This window comes from Equus quagga, chromosome 1 (genome assembly GCF_021613505.1).
Source record: "Equus quagga isolate Etosha38 chromosome 1, UCLA_HA_Equagga_1.0, whole genome shotgun sequence".
Lineage (NCBI taxonomy): Eukaryota > Metazoa > Chordata > Mammalia > Perissodactyla > Equidae > Equus > Equus quagga.
Window position 1 is genome coordinate 76,906,439 of NC_060267.1, and position 23,314 is coordinate 76,929,752.

Genomic DNA, 23,314 nt, shown 5'->3' on the forward strand with positions numbered 1-23,314 from the left:
CCATCCATCCATCCACCCATCCATCCAACTATCCATCTACCTATCTCCTATTGGTTCTGTTTCTCTGGAGAACCCTGACTAACACGCTTCCCTATGTAGCAAGAGGATCCATTTAAACTGCAAATCTGATCTCGTCAGACCTTCCTTAAAACCTCCTAGTGACCTCCAGGCTCCTCCTTTACCTGGCCTGAGAGAGCCTTACCTTGCCAGTCCATCTCTTGTTTCTCTCCTCCGGCTTTTTCCAATCCATCCACACTTGTCACCTCTCATTTCTATGAACACATGGAGCCCTTTCCCACCTCAGGGCCTTTGCATATGCTATTCCTCTGCCCAGAAGATTTTCCCTCCATTCCTCACCTGAATGTCTCCTACTCAACCTTCAGATCTCAGATCAAATGACACCCCCTCCAAGGCAGGTCTTCCCCCCGAGCACCCTGCAGTGTGCCCCCAGCCCTCATCATGGTTTGAGATCCTGCTGGGCTGGGAGCACTGAGTTCAGGGCCAGTGTGCTGCATGCCCCTTGCATGGCACATGGGAGGCACCTGACCGAATCAGCGAAGGAGGGAATAAACGAATGAACGGAGTCCTGTCCTTGCCAGTTCCTGAAGACAGGCAGGAGACGTGTTCCATTTACGTGACGGTTTAGTTTGACAAGGCCAGGCACGCGGGGAGGCTGGGACGTGCAGCCCGGCTCTGCACATCGCCGCAGGGAAAGAGCATCCGGTTTTTTCAATCCAAGGGAAGGCAAAGAGGTAAAAACACAAATCACCATTTTGTTCTGGTTGAAATGACACTGCGGGAAAGGGTGTGCATTTCTCCAGCCCCTCAGTCAGGAAGAGAGAAAACCAGGGCGCGAGGGAGAGAAAAGAGGTCATGGGCCCAGGGCCTCCGGTCAGTGGGGGTAAAGCTGGCCTGGAGCCCAGCCCCACCCCTGCTCTGTGCTGCTCCGCAGACCTGCAGGAACCGGGGAATTCTCCAGTTCAAGTCCATGGCCTTGACACACACAGAGTGCCGGGTTAGAAGATGTTACAGAAGGGAAGCCCCATTCACAACAGCAACAGGAGAGAGAAATACTCAGGAATAAACTTAACAAGACACGTGCAACACCTGTGTGGAGAAAACTGCAAACCTCAAAACGGACTCAACAAAGAGAGAAAAAAATCCCCCGTTCCTGGAAAGGATTCAGCATCATGAAGACGTCAGTTCCCCTTCGGTTGAAAATTTAACATTATCCCAAAACAAACACCAATAAGCTTTTGTTTGATAAGCTGATATAAAAGTTCATGTGAAAAAATAAAGCTGCACGTGGAGGAAGCTTAAATGCACACGCCTGAACGAAATGAGGCAGTCTGAAAAGGCTGCATGCTGTACGATTCCAACTATACGACGTTCTGGAAAAGGCAACACCGTGGAGACAGAAGAAAGATCAGTGGTTGCCAGGAGGGTGGGGAAAGAGGGAGGGATGGTAGGTAGGGCACAGGGTTTTTAGGATATTCTGCATGACCTTATGCAATTGTCATGCAAACTCAGAGACTGCACAACACCAAGAGTGAGCCCTAATGGAAACTATGGGCTCTGTTGTTAGTGTCGTTGAGTGGATACCCACTCCTAGTGACCATGTGGGCAGCAGAGTGGAACCCTGCCCGGTCTTTTCGCTCCATCCTCTCGCCCTCCAGCACTGTATCAGACGACGCCCCACTGCTGTTCACAGGGTTTGCATGGGCAATTTTTTTGGAAGTAGGCGGCCAGGTCCTTCTGCCTAGTCTGTCTTAGTCTGGAAGCTCCACTGAAACCTGTCCAGCGTGGGGACCCTGCTGGGGTTTGAAATCTGGTGGCATAGCTTTCAGCATCACAGCTACAGGCAGCCTCCATAGTAAGACAGCCAGATGCGGGGTGTGGTTCCCTGACTGGGAAATGACCCCGGGGCGACAGGTGGTAAGAGCTGCCGAACGGTAACCACTGGACCATCAGGGCCGGTAAACGATGTCTTCAGTCAGTAACAATAAATCACTACTGGCTCATCTTGTAGCAAGTGTACCACACTAACACAAGAGGCTAACATTGGGGGCAACTGTGTATGGAGGAGTGGGGGGAGAAAACGTCTACGAGAAACTCTGTACTTTCTGCTAATCTTTCTGTGAACCGAAAACTGCTCTAAAAAAATGAAGCTATTAATTTTTTAAGTGATCATTTTTTAAAATAAAAAATAATAAAAATGCAAGAATGGCTAGGAAAGCCCTGATACAGAAGAGCTGTAAGAGGGGGTGCTGGATACTAAAATTGACGCCAAAGCCTCTGTCCTCTGACGTGTGGCAGCGACTCACGAGGAGATGGACAGACAGGGGAACAGACCAGAAACAGGCCCCGGGACACACAGAAACGCCGTCGACAGCATCGCCAGTCACGGTGGCAAAGACGGGCTTATTGAATAGCCTGGGACAACCACGTAGCCATTCGGACCCACATCGGATCCCTACACAAGAACAAATGCCCAACAAACCACAGATCTAGAAAAAATGCATTGACCAGGATTAAAAGAAAGAACGGGCAAAAATCCTCTCTATTTGGGCACAGGGAAAGGTTTTCTGAACTCAGGTTCCACCAAAGAAAGGACTGATGATTAAACTATAGGACAACAAAAAACTTTCATGTTGAAAAAACTCTGTAAGTCAAAAGACATGGACAACTAGGGAGCAAACACTCGTAATGGATCTATCACAGATAAAGGGCTAATTAACCCTAATATAGAAAGAGTTCTTAAATGTAGGGGGAAAAAATCCAAAATCCTGATAGCAAAAGAATAATAAAAGACATGAATGAATTACAAAAAAAGACATAAAAAATGGTCATTAAATATACGAAAAGAGGTTCAACTTCACCCATAATAAGAAAACTGCAAAATAAAGCTACATCAAGATACCGTTCTCACCTATCAGATTGGGAACAATTAAACTTGACAGCAGCTGTCAGCGAGCTGTGGGGAAGCAGGCGCGCTCAGACAGGGCTGGTGGGAATTCAGATGGAACCACTCTTTTTTTTTTTTTTAAATATATATATATTTTTTAACTTTTTCTTTTTTTTTTTTTGAGGAAGGTTAGCCCTCAGCTAACATCTGCCGCCAATCCTCCTCTTTTTGCTGATGAAGGCTGGCCCTGAGCTAACATCCATGCCCATCTTCCTCTACTTTCTATGTGGGACGCCTACCACAGCATGGTGTGCCAAGCGGTGCCATGTCCGCACCCAGGATCCAAACCGGTGAACCCCAGGCCGCCAAAGTGGACTGCATGAACTTAACCACTGCGCCACCAGGCTGGCCCCTGAAACTACTTTTGTTTCCTGTAAGATTGGGCAAATGAGTAAATATATAGAACCATCTAGACGAGAAGCAAGCACCTCCTAAAGGCCAGCACTATGCCAGGTGTTGGGGACACAGTAGGAACCGTATTGGTTTCCTGTAGCTGCTGTGATAAATTACCACAAACTTAGTGGCTTCAAAGAACACAAATTTATAATCCTACAGTTCTGGAGGTCAGCCCCCCGACACCGGTCTCACTGGGCTAAGACCAAGATGGCAGCAGAGCTAAGTTCCCTTCTGGAGGCCCCAGGGCACAGTCCATTTCCTTGTCTTTCCGAGCTTCTACAGCCACCACATTCCTTGGCTGGTGGCCGTGTTCCTCCATCTTCAAAGCCAGTATCTTTAGGCCACGTCCTCCTCACGTGGCCATCTCTCTGGTTCTCTCTTCTGACTCCCTCCCCCACTTTTAAGAACTCTTGTGATTACATTGGGCCCACCTGGGAAATCCAGGTTCCTCCCCCCACCTCGAGGTCAGCTCATTAGCAACCTTAACTGCATCTGTCATCTTAATTCCCCTTTCTCATAGAACCTAAGCTATTCACAGGCTCTGGGAATCAGGACGAGACATCTTCGGGGCTCATTATCCTGCCCACCACCTGGGTGGTGCTCAAACATGGCTGACATTTATGGTCAGCGGAACGGAACTGAACACCAAAACGCCTCCACTACCCCATCTGCGTGAGGCAGGATTAACAGCGCAACTCGCACTTTCCAGCTGGAACACAACTTGGCTCAAACCTGCTAAGAAATGTTGCACAAAATGGTGCAAAAACCATTGCAACTTTACTTCTAGGAATTAACCCCGAGAAGATCATCATGGCTAGGGCAAAAGAAAAAGTTACACAAATAATTTGGACCCCCTCCTAAATGTCTAGGAATTGATCCGTCAAATACTGTATGGTATATCCACGCGGTGATATCGTAAGGCCATAAAAAATAACACAGAATATTGAATGGCATATAGTGACTTTTTTCCAATTAAACTTTTTAAAAGTTACAAAACAACATAAGCAAAGAGTAGAAATAGTTAAACAGGAAAAAAGGGTTAGGTACAAATTGTAAAAATCTTGCCTCTGCAATCTTCACACATCTCAGGCCCCCAACCATCAAGTCTTAGGCCCCGGGACTGAGACTCAGAAGGAACCACCAGTAACAGTTTCTTGGGCATTCTCCTAGGAACTCACTTCATATATACATAAGTATGGACAAATGAATGTATTCCCTTTTTTTTTTTTTTTTTGGTGAGGAAGATTGTTGCTGAGCTAACATCTTTGCCAATCTTCCTATTTTTGCTTGAGGAAGATTGTTGCTGAGCTAACATCTGTGGCAATCTTCCTCTATTTTGTATGTGGGGTGCCACCACAGCATGGCTCGATGAGCGGTGCATAGGTCCATGCCTGGGATCCAAACCAGCGAACCCTCGGCTGCCAAAGCAGAGCGGATGAACCTAACCACTATGCTACCAGGCTGGCCCCTGTATTCCCTTAAAAAAAAACAAAAATGGGATCACATAACACTGCTCTGTACCTTAACAGTTTGCAAAGCTCTTTCGGAAATGGAAAGATCTCAATGCTACGTTGTCACAGAGGGCAGGAAAAGGCAAACAGTCTGAACCCAATTTTGCTGAACTGTTTTTATCCTATCACATCCCATGTGAGCACGACACTCCGGAAGGACACACATCAAAATCTCTGCACTGATTTTCCCCTAAGCCTAGGATTTTCTACATCTTCTGCAGTGGACACGCTTTACTTTCAAATTCAGTCTTTTAAATACTACCCTCAAACCGCCCACCTAACATCGTCTTCCACTGTGTTAAAGGGACTCAACAAAACGCCCAAGTGTCCGCAGGAGTTGTCTCTCAGCGGTGAATTGCAAGACATCTTATTATTTCATTTTTTTCAACACGTTGTACACCTTAAACTTACCCAACGGTATATGTCAACTATATCTCAATAAAAAAAGTGCTTTCCTTCTATTTGGGAAATGATGAAAGAAAATGTACCAGCAAAGGCCAAATGCAAGGGTTTTCTGCTACTCAGAGAAATCAGGTTTCCAAATAATAAAGCTTGATAGCATTAGTTAATTATACCATATTCAGAAATTAGAAACAAGTTCCTGATATTTTGGAATCATTCTTAGTTTAGATAATCAAGGCAATTTTAATTTTGAGCTCTTTATGCATGCTCTGTGCTCTCCAGGGTGTGTATGACCATATTGTGGAGGGCAAAACGAAAAAAAATCCTAAAAGGAAACATAAAAATTGGGAGGGCGGGGGCGTGACATGATACTAACATCTCCTTCAACATCTGGGGGTCTGGGGACGAGTGGGCCGCTGGCCGCCCTGCTGTGCCTGGGGAAGAACCGTCTTTATGCCGCCTGGTCCAATCCACGCCTCTTAGTAATTTGCGGTGAGTCGTTCCCGTCCCCACTGGGCTCAGCAGCCTGCTGGCACAGACAGGCCTACTGGCGGGAGCTCTTCTGGAAAGATTCTCTGAGGTTTCTCTCATTTGTGGTTCCTTGTAAAACCTTATTATTTCAGTTGGAAATAACTAAATGCCTGACTTCAAGGGAACAGTTAGGTAAATGATAATTCAGCCACAAGATGGAATATTATCACGCAGTTATTAGAGATTGTGTTCAGGAGTTTTCCATTACCTGGGAAAATGCAAGTGAAAAATGTGGGATGCAAACTAGTATATACTGTATAATATCAATCACATAAAAATGTACACAGAAAGGAATGAAAGAAGCTACATGAAGATGCTAACAGGGGCCGGCCTGGTGGATGGTGGTTAAATTCGTGGGCTCTGCTTTGGCGGCCCAGGGTTTGTGGGTTCGGATCCCAGGCACGGACATGGCACCACTTGTCAGGCCACGCTGTGGTGGCGTCCCACATACAAAAAAGAGGAAGACGGGCACGGATGTTAGCTCAGGGATAATCTTCCTCAAGCAAAAAGAAGATTGGCAACAGATGCTAGCTCGGGGCAAATCTCTCTCACCAAAAAAAAAAAAAAAAAAAAAAGATGCTAAAAGATGGAAAGAACCCAAATGTCCATCAACTCATAAACAAATAAACAAAACGTGGTACAGCCATAGACAGAATATTATTCAGTCATCAGAACGACTTCACGATATATGCTGCCACATTATGCCAAGAGAAAGGAGCCAGACACAAAGGCCACATATTCTACGATGCAGTGACATGAAATGCCCCAAACAGGCAGATCTATAGACAGAAACAGGGAGTGACTGCACAATGGGCACAGGAATTCTGGGGGTGAGGAAAATGTTCTGAAATTAGATAGTGGCGATGGTTGCACCACCTTGGGAGTATACTAAAAGCCACTGCTTTGTACACTTTAAACGGGTGGATTTTATGGCATGAGAACTGTATCTAAAAAAACAAAAGCTGCTAATAAAGCTCGGCTGTAGCAGGCAGGACGTGTGGGTCCTTCCACTGCCCGCCTGTGTCTGCGTTTTACGCTCTGAACCTATTACTTGAGTAGCTGGGAAAAAAAATAAAACCAAAAAGACATGAAGTTCCCCAAAGGGGCTGGGTTAACAGCTCTAGTGCACAGCACCCCCCAGGTCGCTGGGGTCCCAACCTCTGAACACTGCTGACCGAGTGAATGTCCTGCACGGCCCAGCGGGAGAGTCACATCCTCTCTGCAGCCCCAGCCAGCCCTCCCGCCCTGGACCAATGGCTCCCTCCTGAGGTCCCAGCCGAGGCTGTGTAGCTACCAAACTGCAAAGACGGAGCAGCCTGCCTGGGTTCAAGTCCTGGCTCCACCACGCCCCGGCTGTGTGACCTTGGGCAAGTCACTTAACCTCTCTGAGCCTCACATCTGTGAACAGGGACAAGAACCCTGATTATAAGGCTGCTGTGAGGGTTAATGGAACTAATACATGCCAAGCGCCCAGAACAGGGCCTGTACACAGCAGATGCTATGTGTCACTCAAGTACTAGGTCGTACTAACAGGATGGTGTCTACTTCGCTATCTCCTCTCCTGCTTTCTCGCTAGGCTGTCAGCAGTTTGAGCGTGGTACCCTGTATCTATTCCACGTGTCGTCCCTGGGCCAGCAGCACCCACACAACCTAGGAGCTCGTGAGAAACGCAGAACGTCAGGTGCCGTCCCAAATCCACCGAGGCGGGCTGCATTTTCCAGAAATGGCCACAGCACCATCCCAGGTCTCACGGGCTCCCCCAGAACCCTGACACTCCCCTTCAGGAGGTGTGGCGGGTTGAACTGTGTCCCCCCCCCCCCAAGAAATGTCCAAGCCCCAGCCCCCAGCATCGGGGAGGGCGACCTTATTTGGAAATAGGGTCTTTGCAGATGCAATTAAATTAGGCATCCTGAGATGAGCCCATCCTGGATTTGGGGTGGGCCCTGAGTCCAATGACTGGCATCCATGGAAGAGAAGGAAGAGGGAGATTTGAGACCCAGAGAGACACGCAGGGAAGAAGACCACGTGAGGATGGAGGCAGATACTGGAGGGATGCGGCCACAGGCCAAGGAAGGCCAGGAAGCACCAGAAGCTGGGAAAGGCCAGGAAGGATGTTCCCCCAGAGCTTTCGCAGGGAGCCTGACCCTGCTGACACCTCCATTGGTGAGAGAATAAATTTATGTTGTTTGAAGCCACTGAGGTTGGGACCATCCCTTACAACAGCCCTGGGAAACTGAAACAGGAAGTCAGAGTTACGCCCCTCCCCTTGAGCCGGCCTTCGAGGCCAGGTCATAAAAGGAACACGGCTCCACCTGCCTCTCTCCCAGGACCTGTGCCCCCTAAATGCCCAGAATCCAGGCCACTACGCTTAGAGGAAGCCCGAACTAGCTCCACGCAGAGAAGAAGCAGGGCTCCCTGCCAGCAGCCAGCACCCACCTGCACATGTGAGAGGAAATGAGCCTCCCCACGGCTCCAGCGCCCAGATGCCGCGGAGCAGCCCCTGCTGTGGCCCGTCCACCTCCTGGCCCACGGTTTGGGGAGCAGAAGCCCTGGTTCTCGCACACCTCCAGCTTTGGGGGTGGCTATGCAGCCATAATAATGGCAACACTTGCTCAATCATAACCCACTCTTGACAAGGTCCCAATGATTCGTGTGCACGGCCAAGGGCCTGAGGCACCGTGCACTGTGGTGTGGATCTCTCAAAGAGCCCTTCACAGGCACGCTTGCCCAGAGTGGGACTGAGGAAATGCATGCTGATAGTTATCCCCACTACGAAATGGGGCAACGGGCTGACCTCAGATGCAGCAAACCACGCAAGTCCTCGTTGTGCAGGCAGTGAACTTGGCACGGCTGCACGTGGAAGCAGAACGGCAATGATAAGCCTCCCACACTGGTCGGCCACCCCTCAGCTCCTCCAGGCCCCTGGCTCTGCCACTGGGGAAGGAGGGACCAGAAGAAAGCCCCGCAGCCAGCCCCTCAGGTGGACGGCACATTGCACGGGGGCCCCGGGGACCTGAGGGAACGCTGTCACCTTTCCCTGTGCCCAGGGCCAGGGCCGCTGGGCTCCCACTGACAGCCCTCTTTGTAGAAATGAAGTCTTTCTCCTTTTGGCAGCAGCCTTCCATGGGAGCAATTACCGCCCTAGCAGGGGCCCCTCTAAAAAGCAGGCAGCAGGACTAAGCAACTTGAGCATTTGCAATTTATTAACACCCATTCAGAGTTCAGCTAAGAGAGAATCCCATGGAAGGACCGGAGAAGGTAGCCCAGCCAGGGGGCAGAGGCTGAGACAGTCACCCAGCACGTGCCGGGTTTCTCAGGAGAGACACCACCTTCTGGCTCCTCCAGAAAGATGTTCCCCATCCTTGCGGATCCATCAGCATCAGCTGCCTGAGGGTCGGAGGCCATCACGGACCAGTCTCAGCCACCAGCGCACACACTCGTGTGGATGATGAAAGTCACTCACATGCTTAGAGCTACCGTTTTGGGGGGCTTATCATGTGCCAGGAACTGGGCTCCCCATGCATTAGTTCCTCGCATCCTATCAACAGAGGACCTTGGACGTAGGTGATGGAGGTGGTGGACTGCACGTTACTATTTTTAGAGAGCCTGGAATCTACGAGAAGCACAACTCGTCCTGCAGGGTCCCTGGAAGGTAAGCAAGATGCCAGCTGTCGGGGTTCACGGCTTGTGGACCCCTGCCCGGCAAGGAGAGGCGGCCGCTGCCCCTCGGAGAGAGGCGGCCCCAAGGAAAAGCTGCAGAGGGAGCAAAGCCAGTGCTCGAAGTCGGAGCTCAGTGATGACATGATCAGCAGGTCATTATCCCAGCTCTCGCTGAAGGAGCCGGGGATGTTCAAGGCCCCAGAGCAATCAGGGGCTGCTCTCTGCGATTCCTTGCCAGCGGGCTCTGTGTGGGGCCAGGGCTGCGTGCCAGTGAGGAAGAGAAGGGACAGCCTCCCGGTTACTCCATCCCAGAGGGGTGACACAAAACTGCCCCTCTGCCTGGGAGGCAGGTCCCATAGCGGGAACTGTGTGAGCAGGTGCAGGAGGAGAGAGCCAGGTCTGCAACCTTGGGTCGGCCTTCTCGGCATGGGACTTTGGGCAAACCACCCCCCTTTCTGAGCCTCCTTTTTTCATCCACAAACAAAACTAATGCTGGTTACCTTTCCTGGTTATACCAAAAACCAGAGAAGATTTTTTAAAGCCAGTGTATTTTGAATACTTTTACTGGTATTGTCTTTTATAGTGATCCTCTGGCTACGTCCTCACAGCCTCCCCAGAGGGATTATTATCCCAGACTTACAGATGAGGAAACCAAGTCCAGGGAGAGAAAGTGACGCAGCCTGTTATTCTGACCCCGAAGTGGCGGCGTGTAACCACCCCGTGATGCTGTCTGGTAAGGATGTCACAGGGCCTGGCACACAGTGGGTATCGGAGATGGTTGCTACTGTTGTTGCTATTAATTTCCCCCAAAGTGACACATTTTTGCTGAAGAACAGCTTTAGTCACCGGTTCTTATGTAAATAATCTTCAGAGCCGAGCTGGGCCCGGCTCTCATGCCCAGGTCCCCTCCAGCCGGGCCGACCTACCGAGCCAGCCAGGGCTCAGCCGTGTCCTCTCCCGCAGAGCCCAGCAGCAACCACACAAGTGTGGACGCTTGTGCAGCCACACTGACCAAACGGCGCCGGCTCGCGAGAAGCAGATGATTTGCTGCCCTTGCGAGTGGAAAGAGCACTGGATTCGGAGGCAGAAAAACACGGAGAAACCCTTTGCCAATGTAAGACAAAAACCCAGCAAGCGAGGTGCCCGCCTTCTGCGCTGGCCATCCCCGTGGGCAGTGGTGCTCGGAAGGGGCCCTGCGCCCGAATCGCTGCTTCTCCAACAATTCAGAACAGGCTCTGGGACAAGCAGCTTCATCCCACCGAGCCTCCGGTTCTCCACCCCTGACATGGGGACGATGACAATTGGTACCTCCCCTTGGGCTGCGATGAGGACACAAGAAGATGGTCAGAAAGCAGCTGGACGGGTCTGGCCTGGCTGTGTGTGGTCAAGCAATGACTGCCTTTGTGCCACGGTCACCATGCAGACTTCAGAACCGTCACTCTGTCCTGTGTTCCTCCCCCAGTTTGCCCAAGAACCACTTGGCAAGGGGAGGACCCCTCGAAGTTCTGTAAGAGCCACCGGGGTTGGGCAGAGGAGAGGGTGTGAGGGGAGGGAAGAGGTGGGAAGGGGACCTCTGTGAGTAAGCACCGGACCTGCCTGAGTTCCCATCCCAGCTCCTCCAACTACTAGCTGTGTGACCTTGGGCACGTTACCTAACCTCTCTGGGCCTCAAGTGCCCATCTCTAAAGTGGGGGTAATACTAGTGCCTCCTCACAGGGTTGCTGGGAAGACTAAATGACTCAGTACAGGAACAGCACTCCCTAGGCACCCTGGCTGGCACAGAGAGAGCCCCCCAGATGCTGGTGATTACTATTATTACTGCTGTCAATTAGAAATAACTAGAACACTGCTCTGCCCGAACCTCCTTCCTTTCCTTACGATTATTACTACCCTCACCCTGCCGTCCCTCCTGCCCTTTTCACCACGCTCTTACTTCAATGCAGTCTGAACAGCCACAGGGATCCTCTCAGTTCCAAATCCAAAAGCAGAGCGTGCGGAAACATCAGGCAGGCGTCCCCACCGTGCCGACAGCAGAGAACCCGGGCAGAGGCGGGCAGGGCTGAGCGCCCAGCTGCCGAGGGCCGTCAGTCTGGCTGTTTTCTCATCACACAAGTTCAGGCTTACAGGGTCTAGCGGCTAACAGAGGAGGTTCTGGAGCCGATCCCCATCCCAGCTCCACCATGTCCTTGCTGTGTGACCTTGAGCAAGCGACGACCTCTCTGAGCCTCCATTGGCTCATCTTTCAGTGCAGGAAGGTAGGACATCTACCTCGGGGACTGCTTAGGGATTCATTAAGGTGGAACATAAAAAGCGCTTAGCAGGGTGCTCAGCGTAGAAAAATCACTCAGCGGACGTCTGCTGTCACCATTTCTCTCGCCAATGCTCAGCCAGCACATCGCCTGGGACACCAGGAGTCTTCACTGCCTTCTGTCTCCCACTCCCATCCTCCCCATCCACGCAGAGGATGCAGATCCAGGTTCTGCATCGCACGCACCTCACTCTGTTCCCCAGATCACCCCCCAAATGTTTCAGCGCTCGACAAGAAAGACCCCAGGGACTGGGGGCCGGGGAGGGACACGTCCTCCCTCTCGGCCCCCCAGGTGACAAGGCTCTCTTGGAACCCGGCTCGAGGAAGACGAGAAGACGGGCACACTCAGCGGACATTCTGAGGGTCTTCTCCCTCTGACTGACTGACAGCAGGAGAGCAGCACGAATCCCAAATCGCATAGTAAGAAATGCTAAGGCTGCTAAGATACTCTTTGGCTGCCTTTTTGTGCTTCTCCTTTTGAAGGCCCATCTCGGCAGTCTGAAACAGCAACACTTTAGTCACACTCTTAGAAATCAGAGATGTCAGGTTTCCAACGGAGAAAGGAAGCAATTTTCTAAGAAGCTGAAGGTTGGGTCACAAAAGGAACAGAATGAACAAGAAGGGTCCCAAGACTCTGTGTGCACAAAGGTCTGGAAGGACGTGCCCACTGCTGACTGTCTTCATGTGCCGGGGCTGGGCAGGGGCAGGGAGGAAGGGCTGTCACTGCAAATATGAGCCCATGTGAGAATTGACTTTTCTACGCCTGGCAAGGATGATGTCCACAATTAGAAAAAAATGTTCCATGTATTTAAAACATGTATTACACTTGGCTAAGTTGATATCTGCCAGGACTCCCCACTGTAAACTTATTATTTTTCCCTTTATAATAATTACAAGATACACTGGTAGAGATACTCTAAAACTATGCCAAAAAATCCCGCTTCGGCTTAAACTTCTGCCTGCTATGTAGCATCAATTTGGTGCATCCCGTGTCTAGCAATTATTACAGTAATGTCATGTTCTCTTGGTGATGCTCTCCTCCTTTATTCCTTCTCCATTGCTTCATGGGGATTCTTCAAGGAAAACTTGTTGCATCTCCCCCATTTCTTTATGTAATAACACTCGTGAGGACTCAAGGAGACCTACTGTGTGCTCCATTGGCCGCTAGGGGGCGCTTCCAGGCTGGCCCTGATTGGTTGGCTGATGGATTTTGGAGCACGTCTCTGCTTGCTGGGACCACAACACACCCCAGGCTCATCCTGTACCTGCCTGGATCTGCAGTCACCACTCCTCCAAGGAGCCCTGCTTCCTTTTACTTGGAGAAGAGTATTTAGAAACTAAATCAGGGCACTGGGTATCCTCAGCTTTATTGGGGTGTCCCTGCCTCTAGCCCCTCTCAATGGACAGAACCAAAAACTACAGACACACGCCCTTAACAACAGGGATATGTTCTGAGAAATGCGTTACTAGGCAACTTCGCAGTGTGTGAACATCACAGCGTGTGCTTACACAAACCCATGTGGTACAGCCTACCACACAGCGAGGCTGTACAGTCTTATCTTATGTGACTGCCATTGTCTGTTAGTGTGGGTTTATTTCTGGGCTCTCCATTCTGTTCCACTGATCTATGCATCTGTCCTTTCACTAACAATACGCTACCTTGCTTACTGTAGCTTTCTAGTACGTCTTGAAATCAGGTCGTGAGTCCTCCAACATGCTCCTCTGTTTCAGAATCATTTTGGCTTCCTCCTAATTTCTCTGCCTTTCCATTAAAAAATTTAGAACCAGCTGGTCACTATCTACAAAAAAAGCCTACTGGGGTTGGAATTGGGATTGCGTTGAATCTGGATCAAATGAGGGAGAGGACATCTTCACAGCACTGAGTCTTCCTATCCACGAACATGGTATATCTCTCCATTTGCTCAGGTCTTTTTCGTTTTGTATTTGCAGCACAGACATACTGCACATATTTCGATATATTTATATCTAAGTATTTTTTGGCGCTGCTCTAAATTGTATGTATTTTGAATCCCAGTTGCTCATTGCCAGCTTATAGAAATATAAGTGGTTTCTGCATGCTCACTTTGCCTCCCGCCTTGCTAAACTCACTTATTAGTTCTAGGAGATTTTTTGATAGATTCTTTGGAATTTCCTATGTAGAGAATCAGACTCTGTAAATAGAGAGTTTTATTTCTTCTTTTCAGATCTGTATGCCTTTAATTTCTTTCTAGTGCCTTATTGCACTGACTACAACTTCCGGTATGATATCGAACAGGAGTGGTGGAGAAGACACTTTTGCCTTATTTCAATCTTAGAGGAAAGCATTTAGGTTTTCACCATTAAAAATGTTAGGTGTAGATTTCTGTAGATGCCCTTGATCAGGTCAAGAGAGTTTCCTTTGATTCTTAGTTTGCTGAGAGTTTTTATCAAAAGTGGACATTGACTTTTGTTCAATGTTTTTTCTGATCATATAGCTTTTCTCCTTTCATCAGTTAAAGAAATTGATTTTCAAGTGTTGAACCAGCCTTGCATTCCTTGGCTAAAATGCCCTTGGCCGTGGTATAGATCCCTTTCAAAGATCGCTGGATTTGACTTGCTAATATTTTGTTGAGGATTTCTGCATCTATATCTATGTTCATGAACGATAAGTGGTCTGTAGCTGTCTTTTCCTGGCGTGTATTTGTTTCGTCTTGGTGTTACATAATGCTGGCCTAAAAAAGTGAGCTGGGAAATGTTTCCTCATCTTTTATTTTCAGGAAGTGATTGCATAATATTTCTTCCTTAACTGTTCAGAAGAGTCGATTAGCGAAAGTGTCTGGGCCTGAGTTTTCTTTTTTTGGATGATTTTTAAATACAAATTCAGTTTCTTTGATACTTATATAGGACTTCCGGGTTATCTATTTTTCTTTCTTGGGTGTTAGTAACTTGCGTCTTTCAAGAAATTGGCCAATTCATCTAAGCTGTAGAATTTCTAGGCAGAGAGTTATTTGTAATATGCCCTTATCATCTAAGTTTTTTTAATCTGTCAAGAATTATATAAATATTAAGACGTTATTTTTGTCATGTCCATTAGGACTGCCATGAAATCAGCCACAATCACAGATGAAAATACCCCTAAAGAATCCTCATGAAACAAGTAATATGTAGCAGCCACCCCCCTTCCCCAAGGAGAATAAGCAGAAAGCAGCTCTGGACAGTGTCAGCCTTGTTCTCGTCTCCCAGCAAAATTATTTCAGGGAAGCGTGGAAACACAGAGAGCAGGCAAGATCAGACTGCCTGACAATGAAGGGGCTCTGTGCTGGGGGTCCAGAGACCCGGAACCATCTCCCCAGGACCCTCTGCCAGTCCTGGCCCCTCTGCTGGCCCGCAGTCTTCCCACGGGAAAAATGGGAGGTTGGGGGCTTGGACCTGTGAGTGTAAATCGATTCCTGGTGTCTACCGTCCATCAGCGAAGAGCTGAAGGTAGCCGCGAATGCCCAGGGGACACCTGCGATGAGCAAACCTCGCTGCGCCCACGGCCGCTCCTCCACATCCTGCAACACGAAGGCAGGCGTCTCGGGGAAAGGGGTCTGACCCACAGCCCAGGCGAGGGCAAAACCACTAACACTTCTTAGTCAGATTCATTCCTTCAAAAAATGCAGGCTCTGTGCCGCCTTCAGGCCCAGATGCAAATGCAACACGGGTCAAGATGGAGCTTTGGAGGCAAAAAGCCCTGCTCGGCCACAGTCCCTCCTGCATTCAAGAAATATTTCCTGACCACCTACTGTGTGCCAGGCGCTGTCCTGGGCTGGGAGACACAGCGTGTAAAGAACATCCACTCTCTGCCTCAGGCAGCCACCATCTGGGAGAAGAGACGGCCATTAAATGAATGCACCCAATTTACAATGGGGTGAAGGGTCCCTGCCTCCCAGAGCCGGGCTGAGGGTGCAGAGATGACCCGTGTAGATCCCCTGCACCCTGGTGGGGGTCAGCAGAGGGGTGCTGCCCCAGCTCAGTCTAGAGAGGCCGGGTGGGAGAACAGACCCTGGAAAAGCCGGTCCACGGAGGGGTCAGCCCAGCCCTGCTGGGTTCCCCAGTGAAGCCGACACACAGCGTGGGCCCCCAGCAATGCCCAGCAGGTGTGCAGAGCGGCAGTCCATCCCCCATCACTGGGACACTGACTCTGCCCCAGACACTCCACAGCCTGGCCCATAGCCACAAGCAGCACAGCGGTGACCCCGAAAGTGGCACATCTTGCAACAGAGATCCTGCTCCAAGGAACCCCAGCCAGGAAAGCAGCTTGGCTTCCTCCGGCAGAAATGAAAAGCGCCTCCCACCCTGGGATGACCACAGCGGGGACGGCCTGGGGCCAGGCAGGATCTGTGACCACCACACTGGGCTTCAGAAGTGCTGGTTTCTAAGAGACCACAGTCCTTCGTTTCCTCTCTCTGCGTTCTTTCAATAGTTGTTCAAGTTAGGGTCCTAGGGAGGTGGGAGAGCAAAGCCGGTGGCCTTTGGGGGGCCTGAGGGGCTAGGCCTGGGATCCCTGTGTGATCCTGAGCAAGTTCCTGCACCTCTCTGAGCTTCCATTGCTCATCTACTAAAAGGCACTATGAATGCCCTGCACAGGGCTATTGGAAGGACTGAATAAAAATGTAGCTACAGTGTTTAGCACAGCGCCGGATTCATAATAACTGGTTAATAAATAGCAATAATAGCTACCATTATGTTTAAATGCCACTCTGGGCTGTTCTTAAAGGAACAAACAAGATCCATTCTTCGGTGGGGCTGGAAGCCGGGGGGCAGGTGCAGGGAAATAAGAGAGGCCTAAAGATAAATGCCAAAGGGGAGTCGGCCCCAACCGGGAGGGTGGGGGAGGCCCAGGGCCCCCAGGAACCCCCAGGGAGGGTGAACGCTGGAGGGTGCCTGACCTGCTCCGGGAGCTTCTCCTCCCAGCAGTGTGGATGGTCCCACCCCGGGCCCCAGGAGCTAAGTGAGCGGCCCGAAGCCAGGCAGAAGGCAGCATTTTCACCCCAGGAAAGTTCTGCCCGGCAGCAAGGAGCCCTGTTTACAAATACAGCCTGTTCTTGGCTCTGCCACCCACACAGCGCAGCCCCTTCATTTCATCTCAATGTGCCCGATTCCGGTAAAAGGGCGCTGGCAATAAGTGGAATTAATCAGACCTGGACGCCCCAGGGAGCGCCGGCAGGGGTGAGCGGATCCGAGGGACCCTGCAGGGGGAAGTAAAACATCGGAATGTAAAACGCTTGACCCAGGTGGGAACTGAAGACGGAAAGGACTTCACTGAAGGCGGGCATTTTACCAGCAAATGACGCCTCCCATGGCCTGCGACTGAGACGCAAGCTAAAGTGACGGGGGAAATGTCCAGAGAATGTTTTTCCTCTGCCTTGTTTCAAAGCGGAAATGGCTTTATTGTTGCCATTTCCATGATTATAAAAGGAATGCTGGCTCCATTCAGACCCCGCACGAGGATGTGAAGAACAGACTGGAACTGCTCCGTCATCTTACCACCTGGAGACAAGCACTGCTGAGGCTTTGGTCCATGTCGGCGTAGATGTTCTCTGGGCGTTTGTTTGCACACGTGTACAACACGAAGGAGATACTGTCAGACGTGTGGTTCTGCGGTCTGCGCTTCCCACTTAATAATGGACCAGCGACACCCTTCCGTATTAGTAACTGCAGACCTGGGGCATCCTTTCCCGGCTGCAGTCTTGGGTGAAAGGACACGCCCTGTGTGATCTGGCTCTGTTCGCCTCGTCAGCATCACCGGGTACCTTCTCCCGGCCTGGCTCTCCGCGTTCAGCTTCATTGGCCCTCCTCTGCATCCTGGAACACTTCTTTCCACCCCAGGGACTTAGCATGGGCTGTTGTTCCTGCCTGCAATTCTCATTTCCTCTTTCACACCATTAATTTTCTTCTCTTCTTTAAAACTGCAATGGAACAGTTTCTTCCTCCCGGAAGACCTCCTGGATATCCAAGACCAGAGCCGGTCTCCCCTATTATAGAGTCACACGGTTGCAGAGGCTTGGCCACCTTGGTATTTATCACGATGGTAACGAAACAAACAGGTGCTAAGTTTTCCCCTTCGTCTTCCCACTCGAAAGTACGCTCCTGGAGGTCAGAGACTAGCTCTGTCTTGCTCAGCTCAGCAGGCACAGGGCCAGCACAGTGCCTGGCACCCAGGAGTCCTCAGGACATACTCCCCCATTAAATGGAAGGAGGGGAGGGAGGGGCAGCCATGGACACCCAGTGTCCACCTGTAACGTCCACTTCCGTCCTTCCTTTCGCACAAAAGAGGGATCCGCCAGCGGGTTACCTACTTCGGCATCTCTCGGTGGACACGGGAGCCCGCAGATGAAGGAGAATGGAGCATGTTCCTGGTGTCTGGGCACCCTCGGGCCCTCTCAGGCTGGAAAACCTGCAGATTTGGAGAAAACCTCGGAGATCACAGAGCTCGAGTGTTCAACTTCTCACCGAGCAGGATGAGAAGAGATGCTGAGTCCCAGAGAGGGGAAGGCCACACCACCCTCACACAGCCGGGCAGGGCCAAGATCCCAGGGCTCCTGCCCTCCCCTGCACCAGGCGAGCCCAGGTTCCGTCACGCCTACATTCAAATCCCAGCTGTGACTTCGAAGGAATGTGACCTTTAACTCCACAAGCCTCCTGCCTCCCCACGGGGAGCTGGGGAACGTAGCAGTGAAGAACACGGATTTGGGGAGTGCTCGCATGAGTTTGAGTCTCGCACCTCTTAGCTGGGTGACCTTGAGCTAGCTGCCTACCATTGCTCCTGAATCAGCCTCTCCTCTACAACAGTGATAAGAACATCCCTTTTTCATACACTGTTGCAAAAATGAGTAAGATAGGGCCAGCCTGGTAGCTTAGTGGTTAAGTTCATGTGCTCCATTTTGGGGCTCAGGGTTTGCAGGTTCAGATCCTGGGCACGGACCTACACACCACTAATCAAGCCACGCTGTGGCAGCGTCCCACATACAAAATGGAGGAAGATGGGCACCGATGTTAGCTCAGGGCCAATCTTCCTCACCAAAAAAAAAAAAAAAAAAAAAAGTAAGCTAATGTGAAGCATGAGCACAGTCCCTGACACAGTAACTGCTCAGTGAGTGGGTAACATGACAGTAAAAGCCACCACCGTCCATAATCAGAGAGAGAGAGGGGCCTGCTCGATCTCTCAGGCCCTAGCATATCCTCTCTCGCATGCTCCCTCTCCCCTTCTCTTAACACGGATCCAATCACAACGGATTCACCATCAACAAAGTATGGACCTGCTCATGCATTTCCCGCCACTGAGGACACTGTTTATGGCATCACACAACATCTTCTCTAAGAGGGACCAGAGGAAAATTGCTCTCAGGCCTCAGGAAGAGGAATAACCGGGCTTCCCAGGCACAGTTGGTCTGTTTTCATCTTACAGATGTCACTGACCTGCTTCCCTCTTTGTGCTGGCTGCCAGGAAGCTCAGAGCCAAAGCTGCATCCTGCCTGTAGGTCAGATCGCAGCCCCGCACAGCAAGCATTCTAGGACAGACCCTCCCTCCGGCTCCATCTCTTTCTCTCTGCCCCCATTCTTCTTCCTCCCAATCTCCTCACTCGCTTGAAAAACAAACAAACAAACAAAAACCCTCTACACAAAGAGAACAGATTAGTGGTGCCCAGAGGGGAAGGGGGTTGGGAGCGGGCAAAAGTGGTAAGGGGGCACATATGTATGGTGACGGATGAAAATCAGACCATTGGTGGTGAGCATGACGCAGTCTGTACAGGAACTGATAAATAATAATGTACACCTGAAACTACACAATGTTGTAAACCATTATGACCTCAACAAAATAATTTTTTTTAAAAAGCACTTTGTTTAGAAACTGGCTTCAATTTTTTTTTTCAATTTTGGGGGAAAATAAATGGAATTAAAACAGCTTCCAGGCTCAGGCAGGGGCGTATGCTGGATTGCACCGTATCCCAGAACAGGAAAAGGACATTAGTAGAAAGACTGGGGAACTCTGAATAAAGCGTGTAGTTGGTTTAATGGTATTGCACCAACGTTATTTTCCCAGTTTTGACAAACGCACCGTGCTTATACGAGATGCTCACATCAGGGGCAGCTGGATGAAGCATAAATGAGGACTGTCTTGGCAACTTCTCGGTAAATCTCAAATTATTCCGAAATAAAATTATTTCACACAATCTGCATAGAGAATCCCACGACATGGCTTCCTCTTGGAGTCTCAACCAAGTCAGCATCTCCACCTGCTGAGGGCACAGCAAACCCGAGAGGCAGGGCGTTCCGGAATCCACGAGACCCAACCAGCACGTGTGCAGCATCTACGCCCTGCCCGGCCGGCCTGGTTGGGAGCCCCAGGATGCTGGCTTGGGGACCCCGGCTTTGCCCTGCACTGGCTGTGCAGCTCTCCAAGTCTCTGATCCTGCAGCTGTGCACCGGCTGACGAAAGACCCCGCTGTCACAGGCCGTGGTGAGGCTTCAGTGACAACACAGAAAGCACCTGGCCAGGAGCAGACTATCTGAGTCAGCTCAGGATGCTGTGACAAGTCCCCCTGCCAGCCGGGGCGGCTTAGAAACAGCAGCCATTTCTTTCTCACATCTGGAGCCTGACGTCTGAGGTCAGGGTGCCAGCATGGTCCGGTTCTGGGCAGAACCTTCTTGTGGGCTGCAGAGCCGACTTCCCGTGTCCTCACGTGATGGCAAGAGGGCTGGGAGCAATGTGGGTCCCTTTAATAGGGGCACTCATCTCCTTCATGAGGCTCCACCCTCATGAGCTGAGCACCCCCAGGGCCCCACCTCACCGTGGGGCTTAGGGACCCAACATATGAGTTTGCGGGGACACAAACATTCCGTCCACAGCACCCTCAACACACTGCACCTTTATTATTAATGTTCTCGCCAGTTCCCTCCTCCTTTCATCTTCTCAGTAACCCTGAGAAAGAGATGCTATTTTTTATGATTATCGGGGAAAAGGAAGAGAAGCTCAGACAGGTGGAGGCAGTCTCCAGGGTCACAGGGCTATTAAAAGAAAAGCAGAAAAGCTGGGATCTGAACCCCATCTTCCCAACCCCAAATGCAGAGCTCTTCCCACTACGTCGTATCCCCTAAGAGAAGCCGAAGGACACCCCGTCCCTCTTCCACTCCAGCCTGTCGGCCACCTCGGGGCTGGGGGTCTCCTTTCCGCCGCTCTGACCCACCACGCGCTTTTCTTCTCCTCTGCATAGAGTCAGGTTGCCCACGTTAGAGAGGGACATTCAAGGCCCCTCGTTACAAAGACACAATCTCATCCTGGGCTCTGTTCCCGGCCTCACACGCGGGCTAGTCGCCCACCTAGTCGCCCACAGTCAAACCGCACGGCTCTTTCTTCCCCACCCCTTTACCCCGCAAGGCCTGGCGCAAATGCCACCTGTGCCCATGGTCACCGCTCCACATCGATGCTGCCTTGAGACCCCTGGCATCAGGATTGAACCCAAACACCCGCCACCATTTACTCAGGTGATCTACGTCCTGGTCCAGCATCCTCGTGGGCAGTCGCTCGCTGCCTCACTCACTGTCTCCTCCCCCGGAGCTCTGAGCAAGTCCCCGGGCCTCCCCAGCAGGGTGGGACCATGGAGCGTTTAAGACCGTGGGCTCTGGAATTAAGACTGCCTGGGCTCCAGTCCTGCTCTGCGACCCACCAGCTGTGTGACCTTGGGCGAGTCTGTTTAACCTCTCCGTGCCTCGGTTTACCCAACTGGACAATGTGGGTCACAACAGCCTGCCCCGTGGCATGGCATGAGGGCTCTGTGAGATGATCCGCGTGAAGTCATTTACGGATGCCCAGCACACAGCCCTCTTTCAAACGCAAGCTAACGATGTTATTTCAATAATTGCTGGTTGCCCTGGGTCGAATGCCAGCCCCGAAGCTGCCCGCGCAACCCCAGCCCAGCTCACGGCTCTCCTGTCCCCTCTCCACGCACCATCACAAACCCCAAGGTCAGGGCCACCGTAGGCCATCAGCAGTGTTTGCAAACCACAGCTGGGAGAGGACAGCCAGGAGACCTCGGGGCGCAGGAGGCAGGGGGTGGCTCCCGCTGCTCACTCTGAACCACAAATTAGAGGCACATGGCCCCGGGGGCGGGGGGGGGGGTGCTCCCCACCTGGGACCACCCCTCAGGGTTCCGCGCTGACTGCTCGGCTGGAAGTCTGACTCACATCAGCTGCAAAGAGCCCCAGGCCCGGATCTCTCCCTCCCTCCCCACACGCCTGCAGCCGGGCGCCCCTCCCTGTCCCTCCCATGGGCGTCGGGGCCTCTCACCTTGAGCCCACTGCTCTCTGCTTCGGAGCCCGGGTCCACGCCAGTGATGTAAATGCCCAGGCCATACTCAGCTCCCCCGCGGATCGTGAGGCCCAGGGACTGGCCATCCCCCAGCACCAGGTTCACCTGCAGGAGGGAGAGGAGGCAGCGTTCAAAGGCCTGGAGGAGCTTTGGGGGCAGGAGGGCTGCAGAGCCCCTCCCACACACTGGAGGGCACACTGACCCCCGACCGGGGCCTGCAGGGTGTCCTGGACATTCCCACCCCCTGCCCCAGCGCTGCCTCCAACTTGCTGAGTGACCTTGGATAAGCGGCTCTCCCCCTCTGGGCCACTGTTACACGTGCAGTAGAAGGAAGGCGCTGCAGGAGAGGACTTCCAGGGATGCCCTGATGCTGACATCCTAGACGCCTGGATGCTTCTGGTTTCCACGTGTTCTTATACCAAGGGGGCCGCCCCTCCCTGGACCCTTTGGTCAGGGCGTGCCGGCTCAGGCCCCAGGCTCCCCACCTTCCATTCTCCCTCCTTGGGATGGAGGCTGAGTCCGGGCTCGGGGTGCCACCATCCTGCCAGCCCAGGGGTCTCCTGCCTCCCCAGGGTCCTGCTGCTCTGCCACCCACCCCGAGGGACCAGAGGATGCTGCTCCATCACCCCCTCGTTCTACAAACACAGGGAGCCCCCACTAAGTGCAGACCCGCTGCCAAGCCAGGGGACCCCGAGATGACCCAGACACGGTCCTGGTCGCAAGGGTCTCACAGTCCAGAGGGGCAGAGAGACCGGTACACAGGGACAGCGCGATCTGGGCGTGACGGGGCGGCTCGGGGGCCCTGTGGGCAGAGAAGGGCAATGGTACAGACGGGGGTGGGAGTGCTTGGGGGCGGGGCTTCCTGGAGAAAGTGACGTTTCTGACAAGATGGGAGGGTGAGCAGGAGTTGAGCAGGCTGGTGCGAGAGGGGCATTCGGGGACATGGGACAACAGGTGTCACCGCTCGGCGGTGGGGGAGCAAGCTCGGCTGGGGGCCTCAGAGGGGAGCAGCACGGTCACGTCCAGGGTGCTGGGGGGTGTGGGGGGACCGGGGAGGATGGGCAGGGGAGGCTGGGGGCTGATCCGGGAAGGAACCGGCAGGTTAAGTGTGCTCCGGAAATGGAAGGGGGACTTGTGACAAAGAAGAAGCAGGGCCAGAGCAGCTGGGACCTACCCCCAGAGGACAGAAAACACCCTGCAACAAGTTAAGA

General features: G+C 51.9%; 1 protein-coding gene across 5 annotated transcripts in view; it reads right to left on the bottom strand.

Annotated features, from left to right (window-relative positions):
• Window positions 1-23,314, bottom strand: part of WHRN (whirlin) — an 85,439-nt gene that overhangs the window by 31,344 nt on the left and 30,781 nt on the right. For all 5 annotated transcript variants that reach the window (XM_046646103.1, XM_046646094.1, XM_046646084.1 and 2 more), the window contains exon 3: window positions 22,083-22,208. In XM_046646103.1, the coding sequence (XP_046502059.1) occupies window positions 22,083-22,208 (126 nt within the window). The remainder of the gene's footprint in view (window positions 1-22,082; window positions 22,209-23,314) is intronic.